This window comes from Monopterus albus, unplaced genomic scaffold (genome assembly GCF_001952655.1).
Source record: "Monopterus albus unplaced genomic scaffold, M_albus_1.0 scaffold185.1, whole genome shotgun sequence".
Taxonomy (NCBI): domain Eukaryota; kingdom Metazoa; phylum Chordata; class Actinopteri; order Synbranchiformes; family Synbranchidae; genus Monopterus; species Monopterus albus.
Window position 1 is genome coordinate 573,600 of NW_018128065.1, and position 24,126 is coordinate 597,725.

The 24,126-nt window shown below is 40.2% G+C and overlaps 3 protein-coding genes across 4 annotated transcripts in view; all 3 read left to right on the plus strand.

The window, feature by feature from the left end:
* LOC109969890 (CD209 antigen-like protein E) overlaps nucleotides 1-4,226 on the plus strand; it is a 14,152-nt gene extending 9,926 nt beyond the window's left edge. For both annotated transcript variants that reach the window (XM_020617104.1, XM_020617105.1), the window contains exons 4-7: nucleotides 1,403-1,516; nucleotides 2,005-2,147; nucleotides 2,354-2,457; nucleotides 3,011-4,226. In XM_020617104.1, coding sequence (XP_020472760.1) covers nucleotides 1,403-1,516; nucleotides 2,005-2,147; nucleotides 2,354-2,457; nucleotides 3,011-3,161 — 512 coding nt within the window. In that variant the 3' untranslated portion in view covers nucleotides 3,162-4,226. The remainder of the gene's footprint in view (nucleotides 1-1,402; nucleotides 1,517-2,004; nucleotides 2,148-2,353; nucleotides 2,458-3,010) is intronic.
* A 10,311-nt stretch (nucleotides 4,227-14,537) lies between these two features.
* vtcn1 (V-set domain containing T cell activation inhibitor 1) lies at nucleotides 14,538-20,781 on the plus strand. The gene is made up of 5 exons (XM_020617103.1): nucleotides 14,538-14,569; nucleotides 15,464-15,528; nucleotides 18,234-18,593; nucleotides 19,184-19,428; nucleotides 20,764-20,781. The coding sequence occupies exons 1-5, from the start codon at nucleotides 14,538-14,540 to the stop codon at nucleotides 20,779-20,781; spliced, it is 720 nt and encodes a 239-aa protein (XP_020472759.1).
* Nucleotides 20,782-20,913: 132 nt separating this feature from the next.
* Nucleotides 20,914-24,126, plus strand: part of trim45 (tripartite motif containing 45) — a 13,372-nt gene continuing 10,159 nt past the window's right edge. The window contains exons 1-4 of the mRNA XM_020617115.1: nucleotides 20,914-21,787; nucleotides 22,018-22,306; nucleotides 22,444-22,589; nucleotides 23,390-23,706. Coding sequence (XP_020472771.1) covers nucleotides 21,324-21,787; nucleotides 22,018-22,306; nucleotides 22,444-22,589; nucleotides 23,390-23,706 — 1,216 coding nt within the window. The 5' untranslated portion in view covers nucleotides 20,914-21,323. The remainder of the gene's footprint in view (nucleotides 21,788-22,017; nucleotides 22,307-22,443; nucleotides 22,590-23,389; nucleotides 23,707-24,126) is intronic.

Genomic DNA, 24,126 nt, shown 5'->3' on the forward strand with positions numbered 1-24,126 from the left:
ATAATTATTTTTTATTTCTATTTCCATATGTCCACTTCACAATTTGTTATTCATTTTAGGCCTGGTTTACTGTTGCATTGTTAAACCTCAACCCGACATTTTTATTGATTTGTATTTATCTAGAACTATTATAATTAATTTTTTTTTCTCTTTCTTTTCCACCTTATCAATATTTTGTTTGTTTTAAAAGCCGGGTTAAAGATTAGGAAATCTTTTAATGTTTTGACTTTATTAAGTGGCGCTGGGTGGAACAGCAAAGATTGTTAACCTAAAGTGCCCTGTATTTTATATTCACAGTTCAGTTACTGCAGGTGCTAGTGTTCTAGAACTGTTAGCTACTAGTCGAAAGCATCTCAATTTTGAGAATGACTCCCCTTGGAGTCTGCACAGTTGCTCCCATCATTTGGGGTTCCAAGCAGTATCGTAGATGAACGACGATAACTCATATTGTACAGGTGCTGGATCAGACATCAGATTTGTGAACTGGAATGTTAGAGGTATGAATAATCCAATTAAGCGATCCCAAATATTTTCACATTTGAAGCACTTAAAAGCTGATATAGCCTTTCTCCAGGAAACTCACTTGCGCAATAGAGATCAGATCAGACTCAGTCGTCCATGGATAGGCAGCATTTTTCACTCAAATTTTGATTCTAAGGCCAGAGGAGTGGCAATTTTGATTAGTAAAAGAATCATGTTCTCCGCCTCTAAGATAATAGCAGATAAAAACGGAAGGTATTTAATTGTTGTGGGCACTCTTTACCATTGCCCGGTATTGTTGGTGAACATATATGCGCCTAACTTTGATGATCCAACTTTTGTCAATGGGTTATTTGCTAAACTCCCTTTGCTAAATACTCACCATTTGATACTAGGTGGGGATTTGAACTGTGTCATTAACCCTTCTTTAGATTAATAAAAAATAAAAAAAATAAAAAAAGATGAGCAGCCGCATTTTGCACCATTTGGAGACGAGTGAGGGAGGACTGGTTAATACCATAGTACAGAGCATTGCAATAAGCTAGTCTAGAAGCGATAAAAGCATGAACTGCAATCTCAAAATCATTAAAAGAAAGGAATGACTTGACTTTGCTTGGCAGCCTCAGGTGGAAGATTCTAGATTTCACAACTGAGTTGATTTGCTTGTCAAACCTCAAGTCACCATCAAACATCACCCCTAGATTTTTTACAGTCGACTTCAGGTGTCGAGCTAGGGGGCCCAGGCCCTGGTTAGAAGCAGTTAGGTTCGCCAGGTCACCAAATAGCACACACTCTGTCTTATTTTCGTTGAGATTTAAAAAGTTAAGTGCCAACCATGATTTCAAGTCTGTCAGAACTTTGTGGTCAGGAAACAGTTCTTGTTTTAAGCCTAATTCAATGATGACTCTTTCTGTGTGCATAGATGCAGAACTCTCCACCGTCAGAGCCAACCTGACTGAAGAGAGAGACCGTCTCCAAGCCAGACTCACTGAAATGACTGAGGAGCGGGACAGGCTTCTGAGTTTGTCCAAACAGAGTGAGTCCTTGCATGTGTTCTTTTGAGTTATTTTTGTCTTTATATTGTCATTATATATTGAAATAGGATCTTTTTTGGGTCAATGTTATGAATTAGTAGCCAAAATTTAAAATGTTATATACTTCAATTTATGATAAACTGCAGCAGCGAATCTGACTCTCTTCACTGGTTAAAGCCCTTCATGTTACATCAAATTGCCAAACTGCTGATAAAGCTGCTGACTAGAGTTACACTGCAGCCAGTGGTGGTTATACTGTAAACACTGGTTTCCAAACAACAGAAACGTTCCACGTGGCCCAGAGAGACTCACCACAGTCATGACATGATCACTAGTAGTAGAGACAGTTTATATGGTGCCATCTTGTCTTGTTCATGTGACATATGTAACAACTACAACAATAATCAGTCAGGTCCAAAAGTGTTGGGGCTCAAATTGTCCAGGAATCAAACAGAAACACCCATCATCACTTGTCTGATGTATGTTACAGAGAAAACGTGTCCTACAGGATGGAGGATGTTCAGTTCTTCCTGTTATTTCTTCTCCACTGATTCTGGTTCCTGGGACAGAGGCAGAGAGGACTGCAGAGCCAGAGGAGGAGACCTGGTGGTCATAGACTGTCGTGAAGAGCAGGTACTGTACAGACTGATGTAGATAATGGTGTTGCTGCAACAGAAACAGGAGTTTAGACATTTTGGTGTTTACTCTGTATGTCTTAGGTCATCAGCTAAATAAAGCTATGCAACAGCTGTTACTCTGACTTACCACTGCTGTTATCTCCTGTGATCAGCAAGAGAAAACTAACCCACTGTAAAAATGTGTTTCTTTACCTTGAACAGACTTTTCTCTCTGGATTCATCAGGACAAACACTTGGATTGGTTTGAATGACAGAGGAGAGGAGAACAAGTGGAAATGGATTGATGGAACTCCACTTACTCTAATGTAAGGCTTCACTTTGGTTGAATACTGACGTTAACATGTGCTACTGTAGTTGTATGTTACTGTAGAGTATTTGTTTTGTGTTGAATCCCAGACAGCAGACATTTTTACAACTATAGGTGGTTGGACTGATTTAGTTTTTGGCCACATGAGGGCAGCAAGTTACTAAAGTCACAGCTCTTAAACATTTTATGGCAAAACATCCAGGAGACACAGACCAATATTTGATTTGGGTTTCTGTCCATCTGTGTCACTTTCTAACAGTTTGAGCCGTTATCATCTTCTTTTCCTTCACCAGCTGGCCAGCCAGTATATCCATGTGACATTTGGTGCTAGTAGTGTACAATGTGTTTATCAGCTTGTTTTACTGAAAACAGTGCTGGAAATGAAGCTGTTAGTCTGAACTATACAGAAAACAAATGAGGTAAAAGAGATTAAAGTGCCCCACAGAGTTGTATTTTACCCTAAAACTTTTACTTTTGTCTGTGAGGTTTGTTATTCAGACGACTTATTGAAAGTTCAAGCATCATGATTCTGTTGCTCACTGACCTGCTAGGTCCTGGGCGAGAAACCAGCCTGATAATGGTGGTGGAGACCCACAGTGGGGTGAAGAGGACTGTGTACATATTTATGAAGAAGATAACACTTCCTGGAATGATCGTTCATGTACAACCTCTCTGCAGTGGATCTGTGAAAAAACACCTTAACATGTCTGTATTGTTTGATCATATATTTGCAAATGTTTTTACAATATAAGCCAGGATTGTTCAAAGCTTTTAGTAATAAGTGTTCTTGTGTGTGTTTGCTTGTGCTGAAGTCTAACTGTCCTAAATCCCAGCTGTCTCTAAACACCAGAGTGCAGTCTTGAAATAAAGCCAGAGATGATCATAAAACGCCTCAAACTTTCCACTCGTCTAAATTTTCCAGCTTCTAGATGATGAAAATATTTTTTTAAAAGGAAAATATAACGATTTTCAGGTTGGTTTTGTTTTGACAAACTCAGCAGTTCATTCTAATCCTCAAAACCATCTCTCATATAAAGCCTTTGTTGGCAATACAACCAGTAATCTGTGCTTGTCTAAGTAACTTATTAAGTATTTCTATAGCAAGCAAACTGTATGTGTTGTATTGGACTTAATACTGTGCTGTAACAGGACTGCAGTACAAAAATATTTGGTTTCTAGCTGGTTCACAGGTCAGTGATGGAGCCAGTGTTCATCTGTTCTGCTTCATTACCTCCACCAAGAAGGTTGTTTTTGGTTCCGCATGTGTGTTGGTCAGCAGGATAACGGACAAACAGCTGGATGGATCATCAGCACCTGGTACAGATACTGGTGGGGACCAATGATAGAAGTGACTGGATTTTGGATGAAAAAGGTCAAAGGTCAAAGGTCACAAAAAATAAAATCTGGAATTTGATACACATATGTAGGGTGGCAATGTCATCTGGAACTGATGTGATCCGGTTTCTGGATCTGACGGCCATTTAAAGTTAGCATTGAAAACTCCATTTAATGCATATTTTCTGCCAAAACATGGTTTATGATGACAATAGATCCCTGAAATGTTTTGGTAAGATGCACAGTATTACTGCCTATCATACCCTAAAAGATGATCAGGATTTGACCTGGATCAAGGATTTTAGGGCACATTTTGTGTTGTTCTGGATCTCATTGTTCACAAGGGACCCATTAGCGTGAGTGAATGTTGTCTTGGTGGAGGTACATGTGCTGTCTGAGTGCACTTGTTACATGATGCTTTGTTCACAGTATATCAGGAATGTGTGCATCAAATAAACATTTAAACCTCATTTGCAAATTTGTCTGAGATGACTATGAGTCTGCTTGAAATGTTTTAACTAGATCACTAAAACCCTGAAATGTCTAGGAAACAGATGAAGGACCTGGATGTTCGGGCTACGTGACCTCAGAGATTCAGGAGGACAGACCAAAGAGAAATGGCACAAACATCCATTTATATTAAACTGGAGGTTTCTCTCATTCCTGTGACATCTTTGATTTAGTTTTTCTTCAGATGTTGTTCTGGAGTTCTAGTGATCAGCACTTTGTCTACAATTTGTCTTAACAAATTAATAAAAAATAAGTTGCTTAGTCCACAGTTTAACATAAAATGTGTTAAAAATCACCAACTGAAAGCCCTTGTTTACAAAAGTCCTCAGAGCCTGGAATAAAACAACAAAGTAAACATATGACATTATATATGAACTTAAACAAATGTTGGAGAATTCATTGGCATGATTTGTAGTTTTAAAATGTAAGTACTTTAAAATCTCTCTTTACACTTTAAAGTAAATGTGAATATTCTCTCTACAAATGACAAGAAAACTTGCATTGTGTTTCGTCCATAGCACTCTCTGAATCTGTAGAAGACCTGGCATTAAAATAAGAAAACCCTTGTATCACTTCTCATTTTGCTGGTAGAAAACAAAATTAGTTTTCAACACATAGGATTATTTTTAGATAAAGTATATCAGCAGACCAAAGACACTAGGGTTAATGTTTTTGTCAGTGACATAAGGAATAGTATGAACACCAGTATGCACGCTTACTCTCTGAGCAGTAAATGAAAACCCCACTACAAGGAGCTTCCTAAGAAGTAAAATGTCTGTGTTCATTTCTCTTTAGAAGTTGTGACAGATTTAAAGAGACCCACAGAGTATAACTTTATCCAGATGTACTCATCTCCTCTGTACCTGTTGTCATGAGTGAAGATAATCAATAATAATCTGGATAATCAGAATCAGAACACGCTTCTCTGTCTGGCAATCCCATGGACGAGTCTGGGTTTGGTGGTTGCCAGGAGAACGGTACCTGTCTGACTGCATTGTGTCAAGTGTAAAGTTTGGTGGAGGGGGGATTATGATGTGGGGTTGTCTTTCAGGAGCTGGGCTTGGCCCCTTAGTTCCAGTGAAAGGAACTCTTAATGCCTCAGCATACCAAGACATTTTACTAGAAATACTACCATTACCTGAAAGCTGGCCCCAATTTTCCAATTTCATTGTGTGAAACTAAAAATATGAGGACACAGGTTATGCTTTATTAGCATCATTAGCCAGTATACTTTTGGCCTAGATTGTAAAAAGCACATGAATATCATCTTTTCCTATGTAGTAAATGTTACTGTGGCCGGTTTGTAGTGGGATCTTCTGTACTTGTGAAGTTGTGACATAGTGAAAACGGTTCGGTTTTGTCAGTGTGGCCTGTTGTTAATAACTGGTACAGACATCTCAACCAGGACTGGAGCTTTGGTTCCCACCAATGTTAAAACCATGTGTGTTGTGCAGGTGTGAGGGCCCATGTAGATATCCTGAGGTTGCTGGCGACTTTCCTGGTTCTGCAGCTGATGAGGGTGGAGAAGCTGGAGGAAGGTAAACTGCTGCACACCCTCTTTCGCCTTGATGACTCCTCTCAGCCCAGGTCGGTCCTCAGCTAGTCACAACAATGTAAAGCAATGTAAAATAAATGCCTTTCTGTGTATTTTTAAAAACACATCCTTAGTCTGGTCTCAAAGGTTCAACGTGCAGCCAAAATACATCTTCAGAAGTGGAGGATGAAGTATTCAGATACTTTACTTGAGTAAGACTCCACTTAGCTTCCTCATATCTGAGGAGCTGGAGCCATGAAATACAGGAAATATGACAATAGCACCTTGTCATGAAAAATGACATCAGTAGGGAGCCACCCACCCGGCAGCTGTTGGGCTACGAAGCCCTGCCTCCCTTCTCACCTCTCAGGGGATTGAACCTGCAGCTGACCACAGCCCCTCTACTTGTCCACTGAGCATGAAGACAAGATGGTGTGAGAGGGAGATGAGCCTGAGATGATCTCGTAGATTTTCTTACATAGATACAGTACACTGCATTTCTTTGTCTAAAGTTCTTTGAACTTTGTCAATGCAAATCTGTACCCTTACATGACAAAATACAGTTGGCTTTCTGCTGTAACCTGATGCCTGGTTGGCCACGTACACGGTAACTGAGCTTTTAATCATCTAGTTTTTAAGACGTACTGTATATGTCTGTTTTATAGGGACATAAAAAACAGTTAAGGTGAAATAAATGACCAAAGATTTACTTAGTCAGGTGTTTTCCACTGGGCACAGGGCATTAGTGTTCACTGTGAAAAGGTTTCAGTACAGGTTTCCAGGTTTTACTGGAAACATCTGCCTTGTCTCAGTCTCTCCAGATTACAATAGTGTTTGTCATTTCTTTTGACCACTGATGAGTGGGTACAGTTTCTGTAAGATTAACTTTTTTGCAATTATAATTCCACAGTCTTCAGACAGGGAAGGTATTACTGTGACAGAGATAGATAAAGGGAGAGATGATGATGATGAGTATCAGTCCATCCTCAGGTTCAAAATAACCCCGTCCACAATCTGACAAACTAAAACTATAGCCTTTAGTCTATAGTCTATGTACTGTAGGGCTGTCTCCACTGAACAAATGTTAGATACGTCCACGCTGGACTAAACTTAACAGCAAGAAGGTTCCACCTTTGAACCTCATGGCCGACCGAGACCTTTTCTGAGTGGAGTTTGTATGTCTCCCCATTGCTGCGTGGGTTCTCTCTGGATACTCCAGCTTCCTCCCCTAGCCCAGAGACATCCAGCTTAGGTTGACTGGTGACTCTTAACTTGAGTCAGGATGGGATCCGGCATGAAAACTGCGCTGAATTAAATACAGTATGATGACCCCCTGGCAGGGAGCAGCCACAGTCCCTCTCTGTCACTAAGTTTACATGTTTTACCATCTAGCCCAGGTCCTGAAGCAACAGTATCTGCATACTACTGTAATGCCTGTCGAGTAAGATTTAGCTAGAAGACAAACTAGCATGTGTTTTTTCACTTCATTTTAGTTTTTATGGGAGTTAGTTCTAGAATTGGGTGCACAAAAACAGTTTGAAATATCTAATAGAAAAGCAAATACAGTACTTTGAAAATGCTGTGGGTACTACACATGCTTGTCAAGATTTACACTAAAGAATTTGAGCAAATAGCAGTTTTAAGGTAAGGAGGCTGTTTTACTGCCTGTTTTACTTTTTAATGGGGTTGGGGGGGTGGTATTTTTTTTTGCTCTGACACTGGTTTTGTAGATATAAAGAGAAGCACCACTTCCTCAAATTAATTTTTTTAAAGATATCAACTTTACATCTTTATGATCAGCAGCTGACAGTGTTTTATGATCTCTTACTTTAGTGACCAAGAGAAATTACATAAGTTAATCACATATAACAGATCTGCACTATTATTTATTTGGCTTCAAGTGTCTTTTTCCTTATTATAGTGGTAGCTGATACTGTTTGTATGTGTCTGTCTGGTCATGAACAGCATTAAAATCTTTCATGTTTGAGAGCCTTAATATTTCTTCTTGTTTAATCATATATAACCTGTTTTGCAGGATTCATTAATTTAAATGTGTACAGCTCAAACAAGTCCAATGCAATGTGTTTATTTCTTAATACACTTCAGGGCTGCTAGAATGTATGAAAAGCCTTAGAGGCTAGAAACGTGTGAAATTGAAACTCGCATGTCGGTATGTTACTTGCACTTTTGTGTTCACAATTTTTGGTCAGTGCGTTGACAAAGTAATGTGTGTGTGTGTATTTGTGAACAGTGAGCATATCCATGCTAGCTGCTTCCTCTTGTCCCACCTACATACTCGGCCCTCCACGCGTTGATCTGTGTTTCGGTCACACAGAGATCCCTCCCATACACTGGAGGAAACGTCAAAAACATTTCTTCCTGTTGTCTAGGTTAATACGGGGATTGCTATTTGTAGCATATTCAGTGCTGTGGTCACCGTGTCCGGTCTCTAATTCTCATTTAACCCTGTAAATCCACATTTCCCCAAATACTCTTTCTAGTTGTATTAGCACTTCCCCTTTTAATTATCATTTACTTCTGTTTAGAGGTCACTTCTCTTGTCCCATTAACTAAGTAGATTATAAAGGTCTTGATCTGCATCTTTTTTCCTAAAGGAAGCATGTCACACTTTGTAGATGGTGGCCTTACAACCTTTTAACAGCTGGCATCCTTAGGAACTGAACCACTGGTCAAATATTTGCTGTGTGAGTCACTGAAACACTAATGCAACATCATAAGTCTTGTCCACTAAATTACTGAATTTCATTAGATTTATGGCTGTAGCTAAGGGGGCTCATAGTTACTTATCGTTCCTCTGGACCGGTGGACCCAAAGGAGTCTTGGTACGGTAAGGCTCCAAGTTTATTAAAATAGATTAGACGTAGATGAGAAAGCTTCAAAGGGAGAACAGTTATGCACACTCACACGCAGGCAGAACAGTTTAATTGAAACGGAAAGCAATGCGTAATATGGAGCAGTTAGTTGAAACCAAAGGAAGAAGCGAGTGTGTATGTAGGAATTAAAGTAGTATAGGTATTCTTCCCCTTCCTAGGGCACTGTCCATGATGATTGGAGCAGAGAGGACGATTGGAGGACGGACGGACTGAAGGACCAATAACGGGAGAGTTAAGTCTAAACCACGGCTTCTCCCCAACAGTTTTTGACCAATTAGATAGTAGCACCTTTTAATACAAATATTGTATACCACTAAGTTGAGGTCAGTGTTTTCTGTTTATCCTAAACAGTGAAGATCCATGTATACATGCTAATTTTGATACGTTAATGCATAATAAATTTCACACTGTGAAATATATATCCTCTTATTAGTCTTCTCTTTTCAATATAAAGAAGAACACGCCTCACAGGAGCAATGAAGAGCTGCATTGGTGTCAAAGCTGCCAACCAAAGTCCAACAAACCAGGCAGGGCAGAATGTTCTAGAGGATAGCCAAATATATATAATCTTATTGGTCTTACTGTCACATCACTGACTGTGTTCACTGGACTTTTCTGTCTCCAGGTCCCAGCAGCTCAGAGAGGTTTCATGGAGCTACTGTTCCCTGTTTGGGACCTGCTCAGTGTTGTCCGCTGTGAGTCTGGCTTTCATTTGTTAACATCAGAGGGAACTTTTCAGAAGCCTTGTTCTCCTCTCATACATGTATGTTTCACCAGAGTGTGTGTTTGCCATTATGAAGTTGGTGAAAAGTAATAGTCACCTAGCTGGAGCAGCAAAACTACAGAGGCACATCTCAAGATGATAAAAACAAATCTCGTTCTGCCAGCTTTAAATGTGGTGGTAAACCACGTTTGAATTTAGTATCAATATATCTACTGGGAAAACAAAAGTATGAACACCAGTATGCACATTTACTCTCTGAGCAGTAAATGAAAACCCCACTACAAGGAGCTTCCTAAGAAGTAAAATGTCTGTGTTCATGTCTCTTTAGAAGTTTTGACAGACAGAGACCCATATAACTTTATCTAGATGTACTCGTTTCCTTTGTACCTGTTGTCATGAGTGAAGATGAAGCTAACCTAACATTCCTGTTTCAAACTAGATGATGTGCCAGTATCACACAAACTATCTGTAGCAGGTGAGAAATGGACTTACTGTTCAAGTAACATTGAAAATAGTGTTTTAATCATGTCGGCCCACAGTAGAGCAGCTTGTGCTGAAATATATTTTCCCCAGTAATCCCTCCAGGTGGTGCTGTGGTTCTTTAAATCAGGCTTTAACATATTATTTGCCGGCAGGATGCAGTAACTTGACACACTCAGGTTTGCACATACAGTAGTTGAAATGAAGGAGTCTTTGTGTAAATGTGATCTTCTTCTCTGTCACTGTGCAGAGGAGAGTCAGGGGAGATTGAGGTGAAGGAGCCATGTGCCTGTGAGAGTCTGGTGGAGTTCCAGCAGGCCACGATGAGCAACCTGGATCAGTACACACAGAAACATATCCTTTTCTAACAACATCTTCATCCAAACAAAAGGTGCACCTATTCAGCTTTCAGCAAGGACGAGGAACAAGCTGCTAGGGCTGCAACTAATAATGATTTCATTATCAATTCACCTGTGAACTGTATAAGTCTTTATTACGCCTTAAGCAGCTGTGTACTGGCTGGGATGACTGCTCGTCTGGAGCAGCTGGAGAACCAGCTTCTCTCCAGGAAGTGATCTGACCACCACACCACAGAAGAAGAGTCACAGAAGGAGGAGACCGGTACAACATGAGAAAGATCTTTAACAGAAGAAACCAGAAAACCGACTTTCATGGCCACACTCATTCAATTCTCCTAGTGCCCTGTTTATACTTGATCTGTTTGTATGGTTTATTTAAATGATGTATTTATAGATGCTTTTGTTTAAATCAGCAGTAGAACAGCAAACATGGTAAAAGATGAAGTGTTATTACCACTGTCAATGTTAAACTGGTTTGGGTCATTTTCATGCACATCACTGGTTTTCCCATAGAAGCTACAGCAGCTTTCAACCACAGGGCTGACTGGAGGTACAGTGGTGAGAACTGTGGAAGAGGAAACTGGGCTAGAAGTTCAACATAAAGGGGAGTTACAGGTACACAGTATCACTACTGACTCGAGCTGGGGGGGGTGGCTCAAACAGTTTGTGTCCAGGGTGTGAGGGGTCTGCCGCATCAGTGACTCTCTTTGCAGTCCTGACTGGCCGCTGGAGTCTGTTCCTGTACAAGATACAGCCAATACCACAGTGCAATAACTTACTGATGTAACCACTGTACCTGAAATAGCTCATTAACTTGTACTGTATGTGTATTAGCACGGCTACAGAGACGCCGCTGAGCAGACTGGCATACAAAAAAAATACTGTATAAACAGCTGTTTTTTCCACACTGGCTCCTGACTGACACACATTGAACAGAACATTTAATACTCGTAAAAAAAATTTATTTCAAAAGAGAAAATGATAGTAACATTTACATTGTTTGTGTGTATTTGTTGTATTTAAACATTAATGAAAACCAAAAGATAAATTTTATTGGAAAACAAGCTGATTTTGACTTTAAACATAACTAACAAGGTTTTTTATTCAAATGTTTGCTTTATTATCCTCAATTTCATCATCTGCATCTCACCGCATTTTGAGATTAACCATTTAACTTACAGTATTATCCAAAAGTACTTATGAAATCATCTCCAGTACAACAACTGAATCATCTTCAAACTAAACAAACTGCTATATATTGTGATTTTTCACAAATACCATTAAAACATTAAATGAAAAACTTAGGGGTCCAATACTGACTCCTCATTCGTTCAGCTTTACTACCCAGATATCTATGCATACTGTCGTCTACTTTTTAGATGAATTATTTGTGCTCTATATCTCTGGTCCCATATGCCTGTTCTTTAGAAAGTAACAGGTCATTTGTATGAAGAAAAATATCTGATGAAATACAGCACCACTTTGAAATGATAAATAAAAATATAGACAAGCGGTTTAATAACGCAGTAAACTGTTGTTTTTACTACAGTTTCATCAACCCCATTATACTGGGCTGTTTTATTTTTTTACAATAGTCAGAATCTCATGTTCACTCATGTCCAAGATGTACTGACTGCAGTATGTTATTCCCTCTGGCCCCACGTTTACAGCACGTCATGTGCTTAAACAGACTGGTCAGGCTCAACATTTACAAAAAATGAATGTACTCATTTCCCATCTCATAAGAGAATGTTTTTCAGTACAACCATCAATAACAAAATAATAAGGAATTATCCATGTAGACTTATTGTTATTCGCATTTCCCTCAACTTTGAAGTATAATATTCATTAGTTATTACTGTTAGTTATGTCTTGTATCTAATTTCAGGGGATATAGTTCTATATTTCATTACATTTCTGTACAATACACAATAAAATTATCTGTTAAAATAACACATTTTTCCTGCAAGCTCAACTCAAGATCTTCACATTTTACCTCAAATCATCTCTGCTGCCTCAGAGTTTGGCTCAGCAGCTTACTGATAATTATGTAGTTCATGATTTTCCCTGACCTTCTTGATCTCTCTAAATAAACAAAGGTTTATCTTTTGATATTTTAGCATTTGGCCTCCTGCCCAATGTCAGCTGGGATTGGTTTCAACATTTCTACATTACAGTGTCATCACTAGAGATCCAGCGCCATCCATGCATAAAGTAGTTTTGTGTGAGAAGGGTCAAGTGGATCAGGGCTCAGTATTAGTTCTACTAACCAGACACCGTGAACACCTACATCAACCACATTTAACAACCTTTCTTTCTTTTGTTTGTAAGTAACATAAAGTAGGACGTATTGTGACAGTCTTTTAGTTTTCGTTAACATTAACGGCACTTTAAAAGAATTGTTCTAATAATGGTTATGATATTTTGGATAATATCTTTTTTCTGTTTCCAGTCTTTATCCTAAGCTAACACAAACACGGCAGTTGTGTTTTCATGCAACTCTCAACAAATACATTTTCCAAAATGTTCAACTGTTTTAATAACCACAACTTATTTTCCATGCTAGTCTTTCTCATCCAAGCATGTCAGCTTGACTTGCCAGCAAATATATGAATGGTTGGATGTAATGAAATGCATCATGTAAACATTTAGCTGAGAATTTTACCCTGCAATTCCATTTTGTAAACTGATTTTACCTATTTAACTTTGGTAGCTTAATACATTATAGCAAGATTGAAAGAATACATTTGTTTAAAGATATAAAACCATTTCATTCCCCAAACTGTTTTGATTTAATTGAACATACAGTGTCTGATTTCTGTGTGTTGATACTTACAAGTGACTCAGTTTTATATTGGTTTACAATGCGCTGCTCGTTGTAGGTCAGCTTGGTTTTGCAAGGAAGTCCAGTGTGATTGTTGAGATTTGTCATCACACAAAAGTACCAGTCTCCTTCAAACAGAACAGTGGCTATCCATACGGCAGTCATGGCGATGTACTTGATTAAGAACTTGATCACAAACCCACAGCAATTGTTACTGCAGTTATTGCAATTGCACCGAAGACAACGCCAGCTGGAAAAAGTGCTCTTCTCATGGACAGAGTCAATGAGGAGGACAGTAAAGGTGAGGATTACAGGAGGAAGAAGCAGGAACAGTATACCATTACGGCGTAATCCTTTTTTGCATGAGCATACAAAATCTATGCAGAATGTAGAAGATGACAAGCACCATGAATGTACTGACAATATTTCTCAGTGCTTCAAAAATCTTTTGAAGAAGCTCATGACCATCGTGAGGCATGTTGACTGAAAAGAGCTTCAGTAATTAACACGTATCACATTTCTTTAAACCTTATGCAAACAGAAATCTAAAACAATTGCTGTTTTTATAAGGAGCTCTGTGTTGCAACAACAAGCTAGCTATTTCCCTTCCATTACTTGTGCTAAGTAGGCTAACTGCCTCTCAGCTCTCTGTACTTGATGCACATAAATAGTGACATTTTCATTTTAACCTCAAAAGTAAAACAGTGGAGGGGAGGTGGGGGGTTGGGTGGTCTCGGTGTGTGTGTGCCTCCTCTCTGTGCTGTGGCTGGAGGCCTCAAAGCAAGTGTAGAAGGTGTTGAGGTCATCCAGCAGGCTGTCTGTGGAGCTGATGATGCTGGTGGTGGTGGTCCTGTAGTCTGTGATGTGCTGCAGGCCTTGCCACATCCGTCCAGAGTCAGCAGTAGAACAAAAGCCATTCAGCTTCTCTCTGTACTGCCTCTTGGCCGCTGTGATGGCTTTCCTCAGTCTGTACTTTGCAGCTTTGTACTCTGTTTCATCGCCTGATCTGAATGCATGAGAGCGAGCACGCAGCATGTACAATCCATTTTATAGTTACAGTATATTTGTAATGCCATTCTAGAAAATGAACTGCTGAATTAAAGCCACTTTCTAATGTAAATTGCTATTATATCCTTTATTTTGATAAGCTAAAAGAGCTACTGTGCTGGCACTTGATTGAGTAGGAAGTACACACCTTAAAGATAATATTTACTTATGGTGGTGTATGTAAAGTGCTTTGATGAACACCAATCAGCAAAGCAGCAGTCATTCAGTGGGGGTAGAAGAGGTCTGTTGGCTGTGTGGAAGGGATTTTTGAAGGAGCAGTGAATTTCTGTGAGGAGTAGCATGACTGTACTTCTCACTGAAGCAACAGGATCAAACCATCTTTTCTCCTCAAGAGGTTTTTGTCAGTCGCCATGGCTGGTCTCGGGCAGATCATCTTCTACAGGTGTGGCCGTAATGTTTGAATAGATTCTCTGTTGGTGGAGATTATATTTTTAAACCTTTTAGGCATCTGCAGTGGAGGAAAATTACATTTAGTCGGCTACTTAAGTGCAATTTTGAGTTTCATAAGCAATACTGTTTCATGTTATTTTATACTTTTACTACAGTAAACTGTTTTTCAAACGGAAATATTGTATTAACTTTAATGTACTCAACTTGATTTGACAGCTTCTTTTACTGGTTTACTTTTCAGATAAAAATTAAACCAGTGGTTCCCAGTGTTTTTGGCCTGTGATCGCAGCAGCTCATTGTTGCTGAGTCGTTAGATGTTCCAACACAAGACATTTTAATTTAAATACAAGTAAACTTGAGACTCACTGAGGCAAAATATTTCATTTTTTTTAAAAGGAGATTAAAGTAAAGAAGTAAAAGAACAAGTTTGTTAAGCTGAAGATATTTGTATTTTCCTCACACATTATTCACATCATGACCCCAAAAATGTATCATGTGACTTTTTGCGAGGGGCTAAAATAGCAGCGTGTCAAAAGTAGCTCGACCAGCTGCTGGCACATCACCGCGTCGGTACATTTCTCATAATTCTGTAATATATGATCATATTTTGACCAGAGAAGTCATTGAAATCTTACTTTAGATATTTCTAGTACATAATACTTCAGTACTTTAACAGATTAAAGTTAGAATTTTTCCATGCAAAACTTCTTCTAAAGGAGTATTTTGAGTGTTTTTAGAATTGTTATGTTGGTGATTTTACTTAAGGATCTGATTATGTTTTCCACCACTGGATGTCTGCAGGTTTCTACAGGATGAATCAAGCCAAAGCTGGCAGTATGTCTGTTTTCTTATATTTTCCTGTGTTTGTGTGTCTCTTTGTCTGCAGCATGGTCACCCTCATCTTCATAATCACAGCCCTCCTCATCCTCATCTTAGCCTTGACTTTCTCAAGTAAGACCCATGAAAACTTGTGAGATCCTGTTATCATTAGTGACAGCTCTGTCAGGCCTGAGGTGATATATGGGTGTGTTCAGCAGAAGCTGTGTTTGTCTAAATTATAGCAGTTTAATTTTGTGGTTCACAAGCCACAAAGCATTTAAAAGGACCTTTAGGTATTTTTATATATTGATTGAGTTTCGGTTAAGGTGACAATAGGATTTATTCGGTGGTGGAATGTTACATTAGCTGAAATTTTTAAACATTTAAGGTTTTTGTATTTTGCTTGAGTATTTCTATTTTATGCTACTATATCCTTTTATCCCACCACATTTCAGAGGCAAATGTGCTTTTTACTTCACTACTGACAGCTATAGTTACTTTTCAGTTTAGACACAGGACAGCAACATTATAAACGTATAACTTTACAGACCATGATGCAGTGCTGTAGATTAAGATACTCAACAGTATATAAAGTAGCTAAAATTAGCACAACTTTAAACAACTCCAACATAGTTTATCGGTATTCATCCAGAAACACTGCATATAATAAAGCAATGACAGGGAACTCTTTTTTCTGCATAATAAAAATGTTTACTTTTGATACTTTAAGTAAAATTTCCTGTTAATACTCATATACTTTTACTTAAGCAGATTTTAAATGCAGTATTTTGGAGTATTTTTACAGTGTAGTATAACAGCCCTTCAATTAGCACTAGGATTAGGTTACCATCTGCAAAAGGTCACCTGGGGTCATGTTAGAGCTAAGGCTGCAATTATGTCTGCACAGATTAAGAAGAAAAACTGGCAATGAACAAGCAGCATGGAGGTATTTTAAATCACAATATCAAGTAGAAACCTCTCCTAACCCAACCTGGCTGCACCGTCCTCGAAGTATTAAATTTGCATTTGGCTCCAGTTCTGCATTCAAATACAATGTTTTCCTACATACAGTAAGTGTTATAAATTAGGTTTTCACTAAAGCTTTAAAAAATATGAACTGAACCTTTAAAAAGATTTGATTTGTGCTGTAAACCAATCATTTTCCATTAGATGCCACTGAAATCTATCAGATAACACAAAATAAAATAGAGTGAAGAGAAACAAAAGAGTGTACAACACGAGCACAAAAAACTAGACCCCACTAAAGAAACTTGTTAACTGAAAAATGAGTGGCTTTGAATTGGATTAATAGTTATTTGACGCAAAAGCGCCAATTTGTGAAGTTAGGTGAACATCAGTCGAGTGAGCTGGATATTGTATGTGGAGTGCCTCAGGGTTCTGTTTTGGGACCTAAATTATTTATATTATACATTAATGATATATGTAAGGTTTCTGATTTAGTGAAAGTGGTTTTATTTGCTGATGACACTACCATATGGGCATCAGGTGAAAACCTACAGCAACTCTCTGGACGGGTTTCACAGGAACTTGAGAAGATAAAGAAATGGTGTGATAGTAATATACTATCTCTGAATTTGGATAAAACTAAATTTATGGTATTTGGGAATCGCAGATTAGATAATGAACTTCAATTGAAAATTGGGGGAGCTAATATAGAACGAGTATATGAAATTAAATTTCTAGGTGTCATAGTTGATGACAAATTCTCCTGGAAATCTCATATCAGATATGTTCAGAATAAAATAGCAAAAAATATATCGATATTGGCAAGGGTTAGATATATTTTGGACGGGAAAGCACTACGCATTTTGTATTCTTCATTGATTTTACCATACTTAGAGTATGGCGTTGAAAACTGGGGAAACACATACAAAAGCTCACTTCAACCATTGTATATATTACAAAAAAGAGCGATAAGAATTGTGCATAAGATGGGGTATAGGGATCACACCAATGGAGCTTTCACACAGTCTAAATTGTTAATTTATTACCTGGTGGAATTCAAAAACTATTTAATGAAAGGGAAGGGGGGACATAAAAAACAGTAAGAAAATTGATGAGGTTAAACACAGATATAAAGGTATGTGTCAATCAAGATATGGGCAAGAACAATGATTAATCATATGGGAGTGTGGATGTAGAATATGTATCCATGTAGTAATACTGCTTGCAAACCAATGATGATAAGATGATGTCATGGGGTAGGACTAGATAAGTCTAACTTCTTCCTACTCTATTCAAGCATGTACTAGGTATAAGCAAATTGAAAATATTTTTGTGGACATGTCTGGAATTACGTGTGATTACATACTGACTGTTGTTACATGTTTGAAAGAATAAATAAAATCAAATCAAATCAAATCAAATCATCGTTCCTGGCAGTATATTTTTAAAGTCAAAAATTCAGAATGCGTCTCCTTTTTTTTCCCTAAAAATCTTAGTACTCCCACCTCTCACTCCAGGCATAACTGCCTCTGATGACATGGGGTGTTTTATCTCATTAAAATGTCTTGCAGCAGGGTTAACATCATTTTTCTTGGTGGTACTCCTGTTTTCTGTAATACACTCTTTAAGTGAACGAGATGTCTCCCATAAATAGCCTACAGTATACCTACAGTATACACGTGGACACTGTGTCATGTACGTAAATAACATGTTTACATTTGATGAAATCCTTGATGGTAATTAACTTCCCGTTGATGGTTTTTACACGCTTCACAAACACGTAGAACAAAAATAATGAATTTCCCATGTTTAAACTAATCATATGAATATATTTTTGATGTTGAGTTTGTGCCTGTGTCCACATCCCACAGCCACCTCATCCGAGGTGATGAGCAGCAACACAATGCCAGTCGCCAACCTAGGTGACAATCAGCTTCTCAGCTGCTATCTTAACACAGGAAGTGCACAGACCACTGTCAAACAACTGACCGTCACCTGGGAGAAGAATGGCATGACAGGACTTGTTTACCAGTACACAAATGGAGCGCCAGACCTTGGGAACCAGAACTCACAGTTCCAAGGAAGAACTCAGCTGTTCCCCAATGGTTTAGTCACAGGAAACGCCTCTCTGCTACTGAGGAATGTGGGAAGCAGTGACAACGGGGACTACACCTGCACCATCAGCTCCTCTGATGGCGGAGGGAAGGTCAACATTCACCTCCGAACAGCAGGTAGGATGAGGCTTTCCTTTTTCATTGTGTCTTTTTTTAAGCTTATCCTGTGTGAAACCAGTGGTTACACTTTTTACCAGTGATGAAGTACTCTGATTGCTTACTTAAATAAAAGTAGCAATACCACTTTGTAAAAATACTCTGTTACAAGTAAAAGTCCTGCGTTCAAATTGATACTTACAGTAAGTTAAAGCACAAAAGTATTAGCATAAATTGTATTTAAAGTATTAGAAGTAACAGTACTTGTGATGCAGAATGGCACCGTACACATTAATGTATATCATATTATTGGACTAATTAAATATTGGTGTATTATTGTGTACATAACAATTAATGTTACAGCTGGTAGGGGTAAAGTTAATGTTAACTTGTGTGGTCAAGTCTTATGATTACAGTGTGAGTGGTGCAGTGGTTGGTGCTGTTGCCACATAGTGAGAAGGTTCTGGGTTCAAGACCTGGTGCCTTTCTGCATTGCTACACATTGCACTCGATTTGTTTTCATCTTTTGGGTCTTTACAGCTTTTTTCATTTAAGTTAACTGACACTAGTTGGCCTTCACAACGTTTTACTGACCACATTTATTGTCTCAGCCTTTTCAGCCCCCACGTTTACACTGTCAAATAACACCCTGAAAGCTGTGGCAAGCAGGTGGTTCCCCAAGCCAAACGTGACGTGGTCAAACAGCTCTGGAGCCGTCCTGCAGGGAATAACCGAGCTCACGCCGAGCTCTACAGAGATGTTTAATGTGACCAGCAGGCTGCAGCCAGTCCAGGTCAGCAACACCTACACCTGCAGGATCTACAACAACGTGGTGGCTGCTGTCTCAGATGCAACTGTAACAGGTCTACTTTTATACTTTCTTCATGTGCTGTGTTTACAGTCTGTGAGTTTGAAATGACATGCTGGTGACTGGCAAAATACAAAGCAAGGTGTGCTAGAGAATCATGAAGCAACACACACACAACAAATCAAAACAGATGGTACAACATTTGACAAAAACAAAATAATGATGTTTTCTATTTTTCAGACTCTGGCGTTTCAGAGAAGACATACTTCATCTTCAGTGCTGCTCCGTCCCTTCTGCCACCAGCTAACCTGAGCATTATGATCAGTGTTGTCTGCATTTATTTCCTGACCTAACTATACAGTGCACACACACAGAGACACACTACACATGTACTTACATTAAATATACAGCATAGATGTAGCTAAATGTCCCCCAGCACATCGCCACCTGGGTGTACATGTGTTTTATTCAGGATTTTAAAAATTAGCAGGCATAAAAGCAGTAGAGTTAACTTCTAAAGATTATATTATTCATTAGTCATTAATTTATTACACTGGGTGCTGTTATGATGTAACAACATTTCTGTATTTCTCAGCTGAGTTTTCTTTTTACGTCCTCTGTTGTATGTGCCCCGTTTCCATCCCATTTATTTGTCAGTAAACTTCAAAATTCCTGTTTCAGTTATTTTATTTGACTAACTTAAAACAAGATAATTTGCCTTCTGTTTTGTGGTGAAATCACAGCAAAATAAGCATCATAACATGTCATCATATAAAGACAAAATCACACATATTAATCTTAGAATATTATAGCCCACTGTTACGGCCCCGAGGCCTCAGGCTGGGGACCAGGTCGGAGAATGTTGGTTTGTGCCATTGTCTGGTATAACTGTACTGGGGTTAGTGCTGTGTGCTGCTGCTTGCGTGTGTGTGTGTGTGTGTGTTCTGTCTGCTCTCATTACAGGTGGATGCTGTGCTCTGTGGGTGTTGGGTGTGGTACTGCCGGGGCCCGCCCCTCAGCATACATGGTTGGGCTTGGAGGGAAACCTCTGTCTTGACAGGACTGCCCTTTGTGCCTGGTGCTAAAGTGAAAAGGGGCAGCAATCACTCATTTATCGGGCAGCTGTTGTGGGAGGAGGACGGCTGTTCCCTACTGTTCTGCTCTTGTGTGGCCAGCTCTAGTTGGGATGTTGTTACTTAATGGGAAATCACCATATCATCGTTAGGCATGGGTGTGAGCCATTGCCAGCTGGGGATTTTATTTTTTTAAACGGCTGCGCGGCCTCCCTTTTCTCTGTAAACCACAAAATAATTGTGTGTAAATAAAGACCTGGCACAGAACCATAACATCTGGTTATTTCAAATGTTACTCTCTTTCCCCTAGGGCCACCTGGGTCTGTAACACATATTACTGCATTCAGCTGTGTTTTTCTGATACCACTTTACTGTCATTTGTCATTTAAGTAATGGAACAAATTCATATTGGTTATTAGTAATACAGAATTGCATTAACATTTGTACTCAAGATCATATTTTAGAAAGAAAACATGCAAACCTTTCACGCGGCGTTAGATATAACAACAATTAAAAACTGTGTATTCACATTGATAACATGTAGTTGTGTCCTGCCAGTAGATGGGGACACTCTGAGTCCCAGACTGGCAGAGTCCACCCCTGCCAGGCCTTGAGAGGTTTCCTATTGGTTTGGAAGTGAGTGAGGTGTCAAATGTCCCATGGTGCAGTGAACGCAGCCCGAAGAAGAGTAGTACTTCCAGGAAAAGTTGAGTTAAAATATTAAGTGTAGCAAACCGATGGTTCCTGTGAGATGAACTGTGCAGAGGAAAGATGTTAGAGAAGTTCATTTTCAGCTGACAGGTTTGTACTGTTCGGTGGCTTTTAGGGGACCAGATTCAGGGATTTGTTTTTTTTGCACCAGAACTCACAATGTCGGAGTCTGAACAGAAAGAAAATGCGGTTCACGAACAGAATGGCGCCTTGGTCAACCCCAGAGCCGTTTGCAATGTGTGTAAACGGTTATACCGGGATCCCAGACTACTCCCGTGTCTGCACACCTTCTGTTCCGACTGTATCGGTCAGCTGGAGCCGCTCTCGGTGCCCTCGCGTACCCAGCGGGACGGTCCGGAGAACGGTGGGAGTGAGGCTGTGGAGGCGGACCGACAGGCCGAAACCGTCACTGTGCTCTGCCCCGACTGTGACTCCGAGGTGGACCTACCTCCGTCAGGACCGGCCGGACTGAGCACCGACCACCTGGCGCTGGACGAGGTTTTCGTGGAGACCCTGGTGATGGACGGCCCAATGGGATGCGACCTGTGCGGCGAAGGAAGCGCCGAGAGCCGCTGCGAGGTGTGCGGCGTCAACCTGTGTGAGTTCTGCTGCCAGGCGCACAGGTACGGGGCTTCACCTCTGGTCAACTCATTGTGACACGTTGATTTAGTTTTCAACGGTAGAAATACAGTTAAGACTTTTTGTTAAAGCTGTTGATCATCTTCTCATACAGCCTTTAGCAGGTAACCTCTGCTCTCCAGCTGCAAACCAACCAGACCTGAGGTTGAACATGGATTTTATACTGACATGCAGACCTGTATGTATCTGTGTGTGTTTTGTCTGCTGCCTGCAGGCGCCAGAAGCGAACAGCATCCCACTCTGTTCAGGGTCTGGAGGAGCTGAGGTCTCGTGGTCGTCTGTGCCGGTCCATCTTCTGCTTCCTCCACCCAGGTCAGGAGCTCCGGCTCTTCTGTCAGCCCTGTGACCTGCCGGTCTGCCCGGAGTGTGCTGCCACACTGCACCGTGACCACTGCTGCCGTCCCATGCACGATGTTATCCGTTATCACGGAGACCGTATCCGAGAGCTGGTCACTGTGTGCCTGCGACCTCAGCTGGAGCAGCTGGAGGAGTCACTGCAGAAGGTGCAACAGAAAATGGTTCCAACTTCAGCCCTTGAAGACAGATTTCTTTCTTATGTGTCTGTAGTTGTTCAGCCTGATGCCATGATGTAATTAATGTAACACCTTAGTACATAATTCTTCCTTACGCTGTTTTACAGGTGGAAATATCCCAGGAGGCTTTGCAGGCACGGGTAGATGCAACAGCGAAGGAGGTGAGGGCATTTGCACGAGGCTACGCCAGCACTGTTGAAGCCCACTGCCTGTCTCTGCTATGTCGCCTGGAGGAGCTCCGTGTCCAACACAGGTGTGATGTGACCTACACCGTTCCTGTGCACCAGGGCAAGAAAACGTGTCTGTTCCGTGCAGAAATGCAGTGTAGGATCTTTAGAAGTCAGCACAGGCCAGACTTGTGTTTATCAAGGAGAAAGTTCAACAAGGATCAAGTGCAGGAAGTTATTCTTGAAGTATTCTTCTGATACATGCGATAAGGAGAAAGGTTGTCATATGAGACTGACTGGATGACAAGTGTGATACTTGTGCTGCTGGCCCTGACCTTTGACCACCCTGCTGAGGAAGAAAAGGGGGAAAGATATCATTTTCCTTTGATTAATCCATATACAAGCACAAAAATGTAAGCACACATTTTCCCATCTCCAGTGTTTTACTGTACTTGGACTCAAAGTTGATTTTGGCCCAAAACTCTGACAAATCTGATTCTCTCCATCTAGAAAAGAAGCTATTTCTCTCTGGCATGTGTGGAGGATCTCAACATGTTTACCAAGCAACTACAAGTACTTCTACCAGTATACATGCATATGAAGCCAGTAAACCTCTGTTTACTGTGCTGTCTTTAACATCAGCAGTTTTTGTTTTGCTGTCACACACTAAGTGGCATGTAAGGTGCATGATGAGACAATAACCACACCACAGGCCCTGAGCTTTGTATTTCAAAGAACATTAAGCAAAGTGTATGTCCACAGAGGAAGATTCTGCATAGTTTACTGTAGTAGATATATACATACCACCAGGGATACAGTGCAGAAAAACTTTGCTCCGAGTTCATGGAATAGGCTAGTTGTCATTCACACTGTCACTGTTCTGCAGAAACCAGCTCCACCTGCAGAGGGCGCAGCTGCAGCAGGCTCTGTTGGACACGCGAGGTGGTGTGGAGTTCGCAGAGAGACTACTGAGCTGTGGCTCAGACGCTGAGATCCTTAGCACCAAAGATGTCACCCTGAGAAGACTGACCAGCCTGGCAGAGAGCAGCTACGACCCCCACCCAGCAACTGTTGACCCCGAAGACGTTAGCAGTATCTGCTTCCTGCCCAGAGAGCCCGCAGGCAAGGTGGATGGCTACCCGTTGGTTGGAGTGATCATCTGGAAGACAGTCGACCCCAGAAAATGCACCATAGAAGGAGATGGTAAACCACTAACAGGTGTATGTAAAGTAAATAAATAAATAAATAGGCAGGTTAGTAACCTGGTGTAACTTGAAAAAAACCTTAGAAAACATCATCTGGACTTAGATTTCTAGATCAAAGACGTTTCACCTCTGATCCAAGAGGCTTCATCAGTTCTGACTGACTGGTGTTGAGCCGGAGATATTTATCCCCCTTGGTGGTGTTTCAGTCCTTTGAAGGCCAACAATGTGCTCTAACGACTGAGTCATTATAGCCCAGTATCGGTGAGAGTCATTACCTGTCTTTGAATCCTCCCCGTGGACTGACGCCTATTGTCCTGGTGGGCATGTTTGGGCAGAGATCTCAAAACAGGGTTGTAGATGGAAGACAAGTTGTGTCTTAGTCCACCACCCCTATTTAGTGAGGGGTGTTCTATTTTTA

What these genes read in the sequence shown, in the direction of transcription:
- vtcn1 (XM_020617103.1), top strand. Translation starts at nt 14,538, where the DNA reads ATGGCTGGTCTCGGGCAGATCATCTTCTACAG. An exon ending in GGGCAGATCATCTTCTACAG is followed by an intron (nt 14,570 to 15,463) that starts GTGTGGCCGTAA and finishes CTTTGTCTGCAG; the next exon opens with CATGGTCACCCTCATCTTCA. An exon ending in CATTCACCTCCGAACAGCAG is followed by an intron (nt 18,594 to 19,183) that starts GTAGGATGAGGC and finishes TTATTGTCTCAG; the next exon opens with CCTTTTCAGCCCCCACGTTT.